Here is an 11,953-nt window from a genome sequence, read left to right as displayed (position 1 = left end):
CCCTCACGTGTCCCTCAGTGAGCAGTCTGTTCCCAGCTCTGCTCTGGGAGAATGAGGGTCTAGGTCTTAAAGGATTACGCATATTATGCTTTGCATCTCCTGGAAATTTGAAGCAGATCCAAGTGCAACCAAATATTTAAATCTACTGTTGAAACAGAACTAGATCCTGGAAAGTAGACTTTCTAGACTACAAATGACGTGAGGGAAGGCCTTAGAAGTGCTTTAGCTTTCCAAGGCTGTCCTGAAACCAGCTGACCCAGGCGCAAAGTAAACTAGACTCTCAGAGCTGAAGGGGGCCTTCAAGATCATTTTATAAAGAAGGAAACTGAGGCCCAGAAGGTAATTGATTTGACCAAGGTTCTATAAATGGTTATAGACAATGTCACCTGATCCTCCTTCCTCTGTTCCATACTCCGTGTGAGCCTGTGGACTCAATAGGTTGTCCTAGGGTCAGGGACAAGCGGAAAAGGATTTGTTTTAGAACCATCCAGAAATGTCCTTCACCTCCCAGAACTTCCTGTGCCTAGGTCAGCGAGTCTTTATCAGCCTTGAATGGGTCATTTGGCCTAGTGCCTGGAGGAACATTTTAACCAAGTTAAAAATGGTCTCCAGGACTAAACTAGACTCAGCTAAGAACTAACAGATCTTGAAAAAAAAAGTTTGGGTGGAAAAGTATGTGGGAAGTGAGACAGGCAAAGCCTTATCCTGGGGGAACTGGGGGAGCAAGAGGACTGGGGGGCACAGCGGGGGAGGGGGGAAAACGTGGAGCTTAATCTCTGTGACCAGTGTGACATTTTCAAGGAGAAGACATAGGATCAGGCTCAGGAGTGAAAAACCAACAAGACCTGGAAAAGGAGGACTGGGCGCTTCGTCTGGGGAGGTTGGCTCCTAAAGTATTGTACCCGTGGGAAGGATTAGGAGGAAAAAGAAAACGTGTGCATTTGTGCACGAGTGGACTTTTGCTCGAGAGTCCCCACAAGCTTGAATTCCTACCTGGGTTTACATGACCCAAGGCCCGGTTCATATTATTCCCCCTTTTCTCCTCCCACTATTCAGTCTTCTGACAAAGGGCAGGAGACATGAAATGCTCCTTACTGCTGGTGCCCCTGTCTGCCCTGGCCCCGGGCATAGGAGCTCATTGCTCAGTCAGTGACGGTTGACTGAATGAGTTAGTTGCCTGGTATGGCCAAGATTTCCCATTGGCATTAGGCCCTTGGAAATCTCCTATCTTGGAGAGGTTATGAAATAGATCTTGTCCTAGTGCCCCAGGGACTCTGCCTTTTTCGGTCTCAGGAATTCTCTTGCCAGTCTGTTTGGAAATCTGTGGCTGCCTATCACTACCACCGCCGCCGCCGCCGCCGCATTCCCTCTAGCCTTAGTCTCCACGGCAGCCTGCGTGCCCGACACCTCAGGCCTCCCCAGTGAACCCGGAGCCACCGATTTCTTTGAGATCTCTAAACATTCATGTCAGGCCCTGGGTCTTGGCTCCCAATTACAGGACTAAATAAAATGCAACCTCCTGCCATTATATGTTCAAAGCCAACATGTTTGACTCAACACGCTTAAAATACAACAGATTTTTTAACTTAAGGGGGCAGGCAAAGGAATGGGTGACAACTGGGTAGGAACGAGATGGCTGGGATGACTCTCAGGTTGCCAGAGGCCCCTGAAGAGAGAGAAGAAGGGGGACAGCAGAGAAAGCAAGCCCTCAGCAGCATCCAGAGCCCCCCGGAGGGGAAGTACGTTGGCTTCCTGCCACGGCCAGGGCCAGGGCCTGGGCCTGATGCGGAGACCAGGGCAAAGCTGCCGCCTCCCACGGACAGGGACTTTGAAGTCAGGACCTTCTAGGACCATCTCCTTCAAGTTTCCCTAGGTGCCCATCCCCTCACCTCTAAGGAACAGCCACAGATTTCCGTTTCTCATGGTTCCAGCGTTTCCTTTCACCATCCTGTCTCATAGCCAGCATTTCTCCCAGTCATCAGGATCACATTCTGGGCCATAGGGCCTCAGAGGCACATCACTCAGAGTCACATTGAAGATGTGGTGGCATCCACTCTCATAGTTTCCAACTGTTGCCCTGCACGTGACTCCGAGAATCAAGACCCACATTGCTAACCATCTCCTCTGGACTTTTATTTCCATTGAGATGTGTTATTCTCATCTTAAACTCAGGATGCCCAAACTAAGGTCATCTTTCTTTCCTTCAAACCTGCTCCTCTTCTCGACTTACTCATCCTGGCTCAAACCCTGGAAGCGTCTCTGGTATCTCCCTTCATCTGGTCCCTCATTACCCAGGCAGTCACAGCCTTCTCTTCCAAGTCTACATCACTTTGCAATGTAGAATTTGGAAGGGACCTGACATGACAGACACACAGCAGACCCCAGGTTGAAGTCAGGGGATTTGCTCAAAGCCATAACAATACTTAGAGGAGGAGCTGGAAGCAGCATCCTTGTGTCCGAACACCCTGCCCACTGCTCTCGCCGGAGAATATCTCGCCGGCATGTGTGTCGAATCCCTACTCACAAACTTGTAACCCAAGCTCTTAACCAGTCATCTCAGCCTCTCCCTGATTTTTCCACGGTTGAACTCTCTGACTTTCCGACACAAAGAAGAGCTAACACTTACGGAGCATTTACCACATGCCAGGCACTATTCTAAATGTTTTACGTGGATTAACTTAATCCACACAAACCTAGGAAGGAGGATACTACTATTATTCCCATGTTACAGATGAGGAAACTGAGACAGATCACTTTCGCCAACCTGAAATCTCTCCCCTCCCCTTGCCTCTGTTCTTCCCTTTTTCCCCCAACATTGATCAGGTTCTCTTTCCTCCAACTCCTCTCTGACTCCCCACAGCAGGCAGCTGTTTTTCCCCTCCTGTTACCTGGAGCACAGCATCCATCTGTCTGGCCCTTGGCCTTCTGTGTGTCCTGCCTTATGTTCACTCTCTGTCAGGTGCTTGTGTCCTTTTCCCCAACCAGCCGCCACTTACTGAGTCCTGCATGTGCCTTTGCTACCCAGGCGCCTCGTCAGTACTCACACACCGCACTCTTGCCTCCTTTCTGTCTAGTACTTCTGTCTCACTCTCCCAAGCAGCCCACCACAGAGGGAGACCTGTACAGAACACAAGGCTGGGGGCCAGATGGTGATGGGGGCCAGCTGACAGATTCAGACATCTCACGAGGAGCCTACCAGGCAGGCTGGTGGTTAAGTCAACTTCCTTGCCTGCCTCAGAGGCTATCAGACTTGGCTCCAAGCTAGGGAGTGACTTCCTTCGGGCTAAACAGATAGGGCCCAACTCACCTCCCTCCTTCTCTCCCCTCCCCAACTCATGGCTGACCTTCACCAAGACAAGTCTGAGACCCGTGTTCACTTGGCCTTTTGTTCAGTGGTCTTTCTCCTCTTGACAATGTCCTCTCCGTGCTTGACAGAAGGCTGCTCCCTATTTCCAGATTTCTTTCTTCTTCTGACTTCTCTGAATTTCCTGCCTGCCTCCATGGAGTCCTTCTCCTTTTCCTCCCTGGCCCAGTGGCCCTCACTCCTCTCCTCCTTTTTCCTCCCAAGCCACTGACTTGGGTACTATTTAGATTCTAATCTGAGCCCTGCTCTTGACTTGCTGTGTTACCTTGGACAAGTTACTTCGCCACTCTGGGCCTCAATTTTCACATCTATAAAAGGAAGCAGCTGGACTAGATGGAGAGAGACCACCCTGCTGAGCCCTGCAAGTTCATTCTCCCTTTTATAGCCCTCCTCTCCACCTCTCCCCTCTGGGCTCCTCTCTCAGGTCTTCTCTCCCAGGGGAGGCCTGCCCTGGCCCCAGGAGAGCTGTGGCTCCAGCTCCCGTTCCCTGTCTAAGCGACCAGCCCTGGGCCTCCTCCCCAGCTCTGGCCCCGGCTCCACTCCATGTGGCCCGTCAGAGAGGCTGGCCCCAAGCCCGGCGGCAACTCCACATTTCTCTGTTTTTCCTTTTTTTTCCTCTCTTTCCCGGAGTTAACAAGAAGCAGATGTGGCGCACGATGGTTGGAGAGGTGGGGGGAGGAAGGGGGAGGCTGGACCGCCAGCCAGACAGGGGGGAAGGGAGGGGAGTGAGGGAGAGAGGGAGGCGGGAGGCCAGGGCCCGCCCCGCAGCCACTCTTGCGCCTCTGAGCAGCCACAGGGGCAAAGCCCTGTCACCCCCAGGATCCGGTCATTGGGGAAAACCGCTAGAGAGACCAGAGGAGGGCCCGCGGGGGCAGAGGCGTGGAGGGCCAGGAAGCAGCATCTGAGAGGGCCAGGGACCAGCGCAGGAGGCCGGGGGGCACAGAGGACAAACCCCCCCCAGAAGTGGAGAAGAGGAGAGCGGAAGGAACCGAGGGAGGGACAGACAGGAGCCTGAGAAGGAAAGAGGAGGGGAGAGGGGTCAGGCCAGGCGGCCAAGGAGGAGGCGTGTGGCTGGGGGCTGCCAGCCGGAAGCTGGGGACAGGACCTGCTGTCCCTCGGAGCAGCGGCATCCCCGGCTCAAGGCAGAGGCGCCAGTGGTCAGGCCAGGATGTGCCTCTGAGGGCCGCCACGGAGCACCCCCACCATGGCCCCCGGAACCCTCTGGAGCTGCTACCTCTGCTGCCTGCTGACCACAGCCGTGGGGGCAGCTAGCTACCCTCCTCGCGGTTACAGCCTCTACACTGGGAGTGGCGGGGCCCTCAGCCCTGGGGGAGCCCAGGCCCAGAGTGCCCCCCGGCCTGCCAGCCGCCACAGGTAAGAGTCTGGGTCCCAGCCCAAGGCTGGAGGTAGGTGGGAGGGTGGGTGAGAAGGTGGGTATCCTGGCCCCCGCCTCGGGTACACTCTTCTGGGCCGTCCCCCCAGTGCAGGGAAGGGGGAAGAGGAAACCCATCCATCAGGTGGCTCTTCACATGCCCACCTTCCTTCGGGGCCCTTCCAGGGCCCCCTGAACAGATAGGCTTCCCGCCCTCCAAGCCCAGGGGGATCCGCTTCCATGATAGGTGCCCAGGGAAACTACCCTGAGGGGCGCTGGCCAGGCCTTCCTGCCAGCTGCCAGCTGCGTACCAGCCTGGGAATCTCGGCAGACCTTTCATCCCTTTCTAGGGCTCCCTGAGCCCCATCCAGTCATCCACGCTCCTGACACCGCTCCTCTGCTCCTTTCGGCTCTCCAGCCGACACGGACGGAAGGCTGGCGTGAATGGGGCCAAGAGTGTAGAACGCTGAGCCCCAAGGCAGGCAAGGCCCATCAATGGCTTATTCTCTCCTTAACCCTGAGCTGGACCCTTGCCTGCCCCGTCCTCTCCCCTGAGGGGCGGGTGGAAGCCAGCATCCAGGGGATCACCAGAGGACCCGGCCAGCTGGTTCACACAGGCCACGCCAAGCCGGGGGTTGAGACAGAGAGAGACACGAATGAATGCGTGAATTCACAAGCTCCCCAGGCGCCCCCAGCCATGAGGATCCATGTCTCAGAGTTGTGGCTTTGCATTCTGTGCCTCCTGTCCCCATCTTGAAAAGTCTTTATCCACTGCTGCTACACAGGAAGGCGTGGGGGGAGCGGCCCCTGCCAAAGCCCTGGCTCCCCCTGGTCCCCAGGGGCCCTTCACCTTTTGACCCTCCCTCAGCCCCTCTGGTAGCCCCTGGGCCTTCCCCGGGGGCGTGTGTCTCTGGCCCTTGGGCCCAGGTGGGGTTGTGCCTGCAGGAACTGGTGTGCCTATGTGGTGACCCGGACGGTGAGCTGTGTCCTTGAGGATGGAGTGGAGACCTTCGTCAAGCCTGACTACCAGCCCTGTGGCTGGGGCCAGCCCCAGTGTTCCCACAGCATCATGTGAGCGCCAACCCCACCCCCACCCCGAGCTGCGGATGGGTACTTGGTGGGGGCTGGGCTAGGTCAGCCAGCTCGGGGCATTTGTCCAAAGCAGGTGGCAAGGGGCAGGGCCAGGGGCTTCAGTCAGAGCTATCTGAGGAGATGCTGAGGCAGTAGTTGGGCTGGTGGAATACTGAGGGCAGACTCACCCGGACCACCCTCCCAGCCCCCGGAATGCCTTTCCTGGGCCGGGTCACACTGAAGGAGAGCAGTTCAACGTTCCAGCACAGGACAAGGGGAGGGAGAATAGGGATTTGGCCCTTGGCCAACAAGCTGACAACGGTCAACGGAGCAAGGCCACATACCCATCAGTACGGGGGACCCAGCCTGAGGGACAGGCCTCGTCCACCAGCAGCTGCCCACCTCTGAGGACAGAGGCCAGGATCGCTGGCAGTACAGGGAGGCGTCAAGAGGCCTCCCTCTGCCTCTCCCAGGTACCGCAGCTTCCTCCGCCCTCGCTACCGCGTGGCCTACAAAACAGTGACGGATATGGAGTGGAGGTGCTGCCAGGGGTATGGGGGCGACGACTGTGCGGAGGGCCCCGCCCCGGCCCTGGGCCCCGCACCCACCACACCGCGCCCCCGGCCCCGGCCCGCCCGCCCCAACCTCTCTGGCTCCAGTGCAGGCAGCCACCTGAGTGGACTGGGCGGGGAAGGTGAGTATGGCAGCCGCTGGGGAGAGGAGTGGGAGACAGCGCTGGGGGGGAGGCGTGGGGGGCCAGGCTTCTGTGGGAAAACCCCTGCTCCAGGTCAGAAGAGGGGACAAGAAGGGCGTTAATGAGATCCCTGAGCTCCCTTCCCGCACGTGAGAGCGAGAGCAAGAGAGAGAGAGAGAATGTGTGTGTGTGTGTGTGTGTGTGTGTGTGTGTGTGTGTGTGTGTGTGTGTGTGTGTGTGTGTGTGTGTGTGGTTGTCTGTGTGTGTGTGTGACAGAGAGAAGAGAGATTGAGTGAGACCCAGAGAAAAGGAAGGCAGAGAAAATGTGCTCGCTCACGCCCACGTGTGGCCAATATACTTCCTAGTTGGGAACAGCTGCAGGAGGAAGGGGGAATTCCTTGGAGAAGCTTGGGCCAAGGGGATAGACAGCGGAGACTACAAGTCCTAGCATGCACTTCAGCCGACTACAGGTCCCAGGCCCCTCGGTGGCCTCTGGAGACTGCAGGTCCCAGAATGCAGCAGTCCCCGTTGCCCAGCACTGCGGATGTGCTGTTTGCCTGCCAGGGAGATAGCCGTGCTGTAATTATGGAAACAGGAACTTCTGGCTGACTCTCCCACCATCCAGCCAGAACCCCTGCAGCTTGCCTCGGAGCCGCGTTTGTCCCTGTGGTGGTGTGGAGAGGTTCCTCCCCCACATTCGCATTTCACTCTCCCTGAGGGAGTGACATAATATCATTCCCTTTTTTCAGAAGTGGAAACAGTTTCCGTAAAGTTAAGAGGCATTCTAGACGGTGGAAAGGACCTAGGCTCGGTGGTCAGGTGGATGACCTGGGTTTGAAACTTGGCTCTGCCACTTATTAAGCTTGTAATCCATGGCCCAGTTAATTAACTAACCTCTCTGGTCCTCTGTTTCCCAGTCTATGAAATGGGAAGAGCTAATGGTATTTGTGCAATGGAGATGTCGTAAGGGGGAAGGAGCCATGGTAACATGTTTGGCTTAGAGGCACTCAGTGAATGGGGTTTCCTACATCTTTTCTTGCCCAAGTCACCCAGCTAAGGAATGGCTGAATCAGCTGGGACCTCTGCCCCCTTGTTGGAGCTGGGGAGAGCAGAACTTAGGAGGCAGGCTGAGCTCTGAGGTCTATGCCTCAACCTTATGCCTCCCCCTCTCTGCCAGGACCTGGAGAGTCACAGAAGGTGCAGCAGCTGGAGGAGCAGGTGCAGAGCCTGACCAAGGAGCTGCAGGGCCTGCGGGGTGTCCTGCAGGGACTGAGCGGGCGCCTGGCAGAAGACGTCCAGAGGGCTGTGGAGACGGCCTTTAACGGGAGGCAGCAGCCAGCAGACGCAGCTGCCCGCCCCGCTGTGCACGAAGCCCTCAGCGAGATCCAGCAGCGGCTGCAGCTCCTGGACAGCCGCGTCTCCACCCACGACCGGGAGCTGGGCCATCTCAACAACCAACACGGCGGTGGTGGCGGCGGCGGTGGCAGCAGGGCTCCGGGCCCGACCCCGGCCCCTCCCGGCCACAGCGAGGAGCTACTGCGGGAGCTGGAGCAGCGGCTGCAGGAGTCCTGCTCTGCGTGCCTGGCGGGGCTGGATGGCTTCCGCCGGCAGCAGCAGGAGGACCGGGAGCGGCTGCGAGCCCTGGAGAAGCTACTGGCCTCTGTGGAGGAGCGGCAGCGGCAGCCGGCGGGGCGGGCCCTGAGCCGCTTGCCCCCTCAGGAATGCTGCCCTCCAGAGCTGGGCCGGCGGCTGGCTGAGCTGGAGCGAAGGCTGGATGTGGTGGCCGGCTCGGTGACAGTGCTGAGCGGGCGGCGAGGTGCCCACCTGGGAGGAGCAGCTGGGCAGGGGGGCCACCCCCCAGGCTACACCAGCTTAGCGGCCCGCCTCTCTCGCCTGGAGGACCGATTCAACTCCACTCTGGGCCCCTCGGAGGAGCGGGAAGAGGGCTGGCTGGGGCGTCCTGGGGGGCTGGGCCACTGGCTGCCTGCTGCCCGGGGCCAGCTAGAGAGGCTGGAGGGGCTGCTGGCCAACGTGAGCGGGGAGCTGGGTGGGCGGCTGGATCTGCTGGAAGAGCAGGTGGCGGGGGCTCTGCAGGCGTGTGGGCAGCTCTGCTCCGGGGCACCAGGGGAGCAGGACTCCCGGGTCAGCGAGATCCTCAGTGCCTTGGAGCGCAGGGTGCTAGACAGTGAGGGGCAGCTGCGGCTGGTGGGCTCGGACCTGCACAAGCTGGGCACAGCTGGGGAGGCTCAGCAGGCCACGCTGGAGGGACTGCAAAGGGTCGTGGGCCTGCTCCAGGGTCGTGTCGATGCCCTGGATGAGACGGCTGCAGAGTTCACACTGCAGCTGAATCTCACAGCTGCACGGCTGGGCCAACTGGAGGGGCTGCTGCAGGCCCGCGGGGATGAGGGCTGTGGCGCCTGCGGTGGTGTCCAGGAGGAACTGGGCCGCCTTCGGGATGGTGTGGAGCGCTGCTCCTGCCCCCTCTTACCCCCGCGGGGCCCTGGGGCTGGCCCAGGGGTTGGGGGACCAAGCCGTGGGCCTCTGGATGGCTTCAGTGTGTTCGGGGGCAGCTCAGGCTCAGCCCTTCAGGCCCTGCAAGGAGAGCTCTCCGAGGTTATTCTCACCTTCAGCTCCTTCAATGACTCACTGCATGAGCTCCAGACCACTGTGGAGGGCCAGGGTGCTGATCTGGCCGACCTGGGAGCCACCAAGGACCGCATCATCTCTGAGATTAACAGGCTGCAGCAGGAGGCCACAGAGCACGCTACAGAGAGTGAGGAGCGCTTCCGAGGTCTGGAAGAGGGACAGGCACAGGCCGGCCAGTGCCCCAGCCTAGAGGGGCGATTGGGCCGCCTGGAGGGAGTCTGTGAGCGGTTGGACACGGTGGCCGGGGGACTGCAGGGCCTGCGCGAAGGCCTTTCCAGACATGTGGCTGGGCTCTGGGCCGGGCTACGGGAAACCAACAGCACCAGCCAGACACAGGCAGCCCTGCTGGAGAAGCTGCTGGGGGGACAGGCAGGCCTGGGCAGGCGGCTCGGTGCCCTTAACAGTTCCCTGCTGCTCCTGGAGGACCGGCTCCACCAGCTCAGTCTGAAGGACCTCACTGGTGAGGGGGCAAGAGGAGACATGGGGTGGGGGGGCCCCTTTCAAGTCCTGTCTTTCTGCTCCCCCAACCCCACAACAGCCCAGGCTTAACCTCGTCTACTTTCTCCTTGCCCTGCCGAGCATGAATTGCAGACCCACCAATGTCCCAGGGCTTGTTTTATCCACAAGAGATGAACCAAGGTCCCAGCTCCCCGCCCTCCCCTAACGGCTCAGACAGGCCTGTGGGTGGAGGTGAGGTGCTGCTCTGTGGGCTAGACTTCCAGCATGGGCAGAGAGGGGCCCCATCACCCTGTCCGTGGATCCACCAACTTCCTTGTCCTTTGGAAACTCCTTTTCATGGCTCTCCTTCAACTTAGTTTTGTCACTGTAGGGCCTGCAGGTGAGACTGGGCCGCCAGGGCCTCCTGGGGTGCAGGGACCCCCAGGCCCTGCTGGACCTCCAGGACCTCCAGGCAAGGATGGACAAAAGGGGCCCATTGGGCCACCAGGTATGTGGGCTGAGATCCTTGCTGCAGCCAGGGTTACCACCCCCCTGGGAAGCTCCGGCTTGACAGTCTACTCTGAACTGAACAGAGAAGGGGGGAAAGGGGCAAGGAACTGGGGCTCCTCCATGGCGGACAGTGACTAGGAAAGTGACCAGGAGCTAGGTTAGTCACTGTGTTGGCCAGTTGACTGTGGATGGCCTCACTGCTGTGTTGAGGACTATGGCCGAGTCTACAAGGTTGAACAGAAAGGACTCTATCTGTGTCTCCTTTTCTTGTTACCCTCATTTCTGCTTTGGCGTCTACATAGCACCTGGAACAGTGGGAATGCAGATGTTTGCTGAGCAACTTAGCGAGAGCTGCCCTACTTCTCACTGTTCCCTTTTCTCTTCCCACAGGTCCCCAAGGTGAACAGGGTACGTTCCTCTCATTCAGTGTTGGAGGGAGGGGAACTGAACTAGGATTTGGAGGATGAAAGGCCTGTGGCAGCCCTGGGGGTAGAGACCCAGGAGGGGAAGGGGGCTGGGCAGCTCTGCACTGAGCCTCAACTCTGACACCCTCCCCATCCCCACCCAGGAGCAGAGGGGGCACCAGCAGCCTCTGTGCCCCGGGTGGCCTTTTCGGCTGCCCTGAGTTTGCCCCGGTCTGAACCAGGCACAGTGCCCTTCGACAGAGTCCTGCTCAACGATGGGGGCTACTATGATCCAGAGACTGGTAAGCCTGGGAGTGGGCAGCTGGGCACTGGGAGGATGGGGGAGGCTATGCAGTGATATGCCCTTTAAGACAAGCTGAATCTGTTCATTCTCTGGTTTGGGGAGACCCCTATTCTCTCCTTCATTTATTCATTCTCAACACAGCTTGGGCTGAGGGGTGGGGTGGAGGGGAAGAGCCTATCATTCCACAGGTCTTTATGGGGGTCTACTCTTGTCCAGGCACTGTTTTAAGTGCTGGGCATGCGGAAATGAACATAACAGCGATTTCCCTGCAGTCCGTGGAGCTCGCGTTCTAGTAGAAGACAGGTGAAAAGACCCAGAGGGTCCGTCCGTAGTCCAGGAGTTCTGGAAGGGCTCCCGGACACCTTCCCGGCCCCTGCCGCCTGTCTCCTCCCTGACTGCCAGTCTTGTCCCCAGGCGTGTTCACGGCGCCACTAGCCGGACGCTACTTGCTGAGCGCGGTGCTGACTGGGCACCGGCACGAGAAAGTGGAGGCCGTGCTGTCCCGCTCCAACCTGGGCGTGGCCCGCATAGACTCCGGTGGTTACGAGCCTGAGGGCTTGGAGAATAAGCCGGTGGCCGAGAGCCAGCCCAGCCCGGGCGCGCTAGGCGTCTTCAGCCTCATCCTGCCGCTGCAGGCCGGGGACGCGGTCTGCATCGACCTGGTCATGGGGCAGCTGGCACACTCGGAGGAGCCGCTCACCATCTTCAGCGGAGCCCTGCTCTACGGGGACCTGGAGCTAGAACAGGCGTAGACAGGGGGCCGAGCCCAACCGGCCTACAGTGTCTACACCCGCCAAGCAGCCAGCCGGGGTGGGGGGCGGGCTTCCCGGGGGCTCCTCTGGGACGGGGCGCCCGCACCCGCCGCAGCAGAGGCGCCCAGAGCGGCGCCCTTCCCACGGTCGGAGTGCGCCGGGTCGGGGGCTCTGGGGTCCCCTCGTCTAGACTTTTGGCCTGATTGGCGTCCCTGCAAAACCCGGACTGCGGGGGGCTGGGGGTAGGAATCCTCGCACCCTCTGCTCCCCCAACTGGCCTCTAGGCCGAGTTCCTGGGCTCTGGGGCTCTCTCGAGGGGGCTCCGGCCCCCACCGCCATACTAAACTATTCAGGAATAAAGACACTTGGTTTTTCTAAAAAAACAAAACTAAACTAAA

The 11,953-nt window shown here is 59.2% G+C and overlaps 1 protein-coding gene across 1 annotated transcript; it reads left to right on the top strand.

Annotated features, from left to right (window-relative positions):
* Window positions 1-4,099: 4,099 nt before the first annotated feature.
* Window positions 4,100-11,933, top strand: EMILIN1 (elastin microfibril interfacer 1). The gene is made up of 8 exons (XM_057743306.1): window positions 4,100-4,738; window positions 5,682-5,807; window positions 6,281-6,501; window positions 7,679-9,607; window positions 9,977-10,093; window positions 10,486-10,503; window positions 10,664-10,801; window positions 11,218-11,933. The coding sequence occupies exons 1-8, from the start codon at window positions 4,569-4,571 to the stop codon at window positions 11,553-11,555; spliced, it is 3,057 nt and encodes a 1,018-aa protein (XP_057599289.1). The 5' UTR covers window positions 4,100-4,568; the 3' UTR covers window positions 11,556-11,933.
* Window positions 11,934-11,953: the final 20 nt, after the last annotated feature.

Source organism: Hippopotamus amphibius, chromosome 7 (genome assembly GCF_030028045.1).
Source record: "Hippopotamus amphibius kiboko isolate mHipAmp2 chromosome 7, mHipAmp2.hap2, whole genome shotgun sequence".
Lineage (NCBI taxonomy): Eukaryota > Metazoa > Chordata > Mammalia > Artiodactyla > Hippopotamidae > Hippopotamus > Hippopotamus amphibius.
The sequence above is the reverse complement of the archived record's forward strand: the minus strand, read 5'-3'. Positions and strand labels throughout refer to the sequence as shown.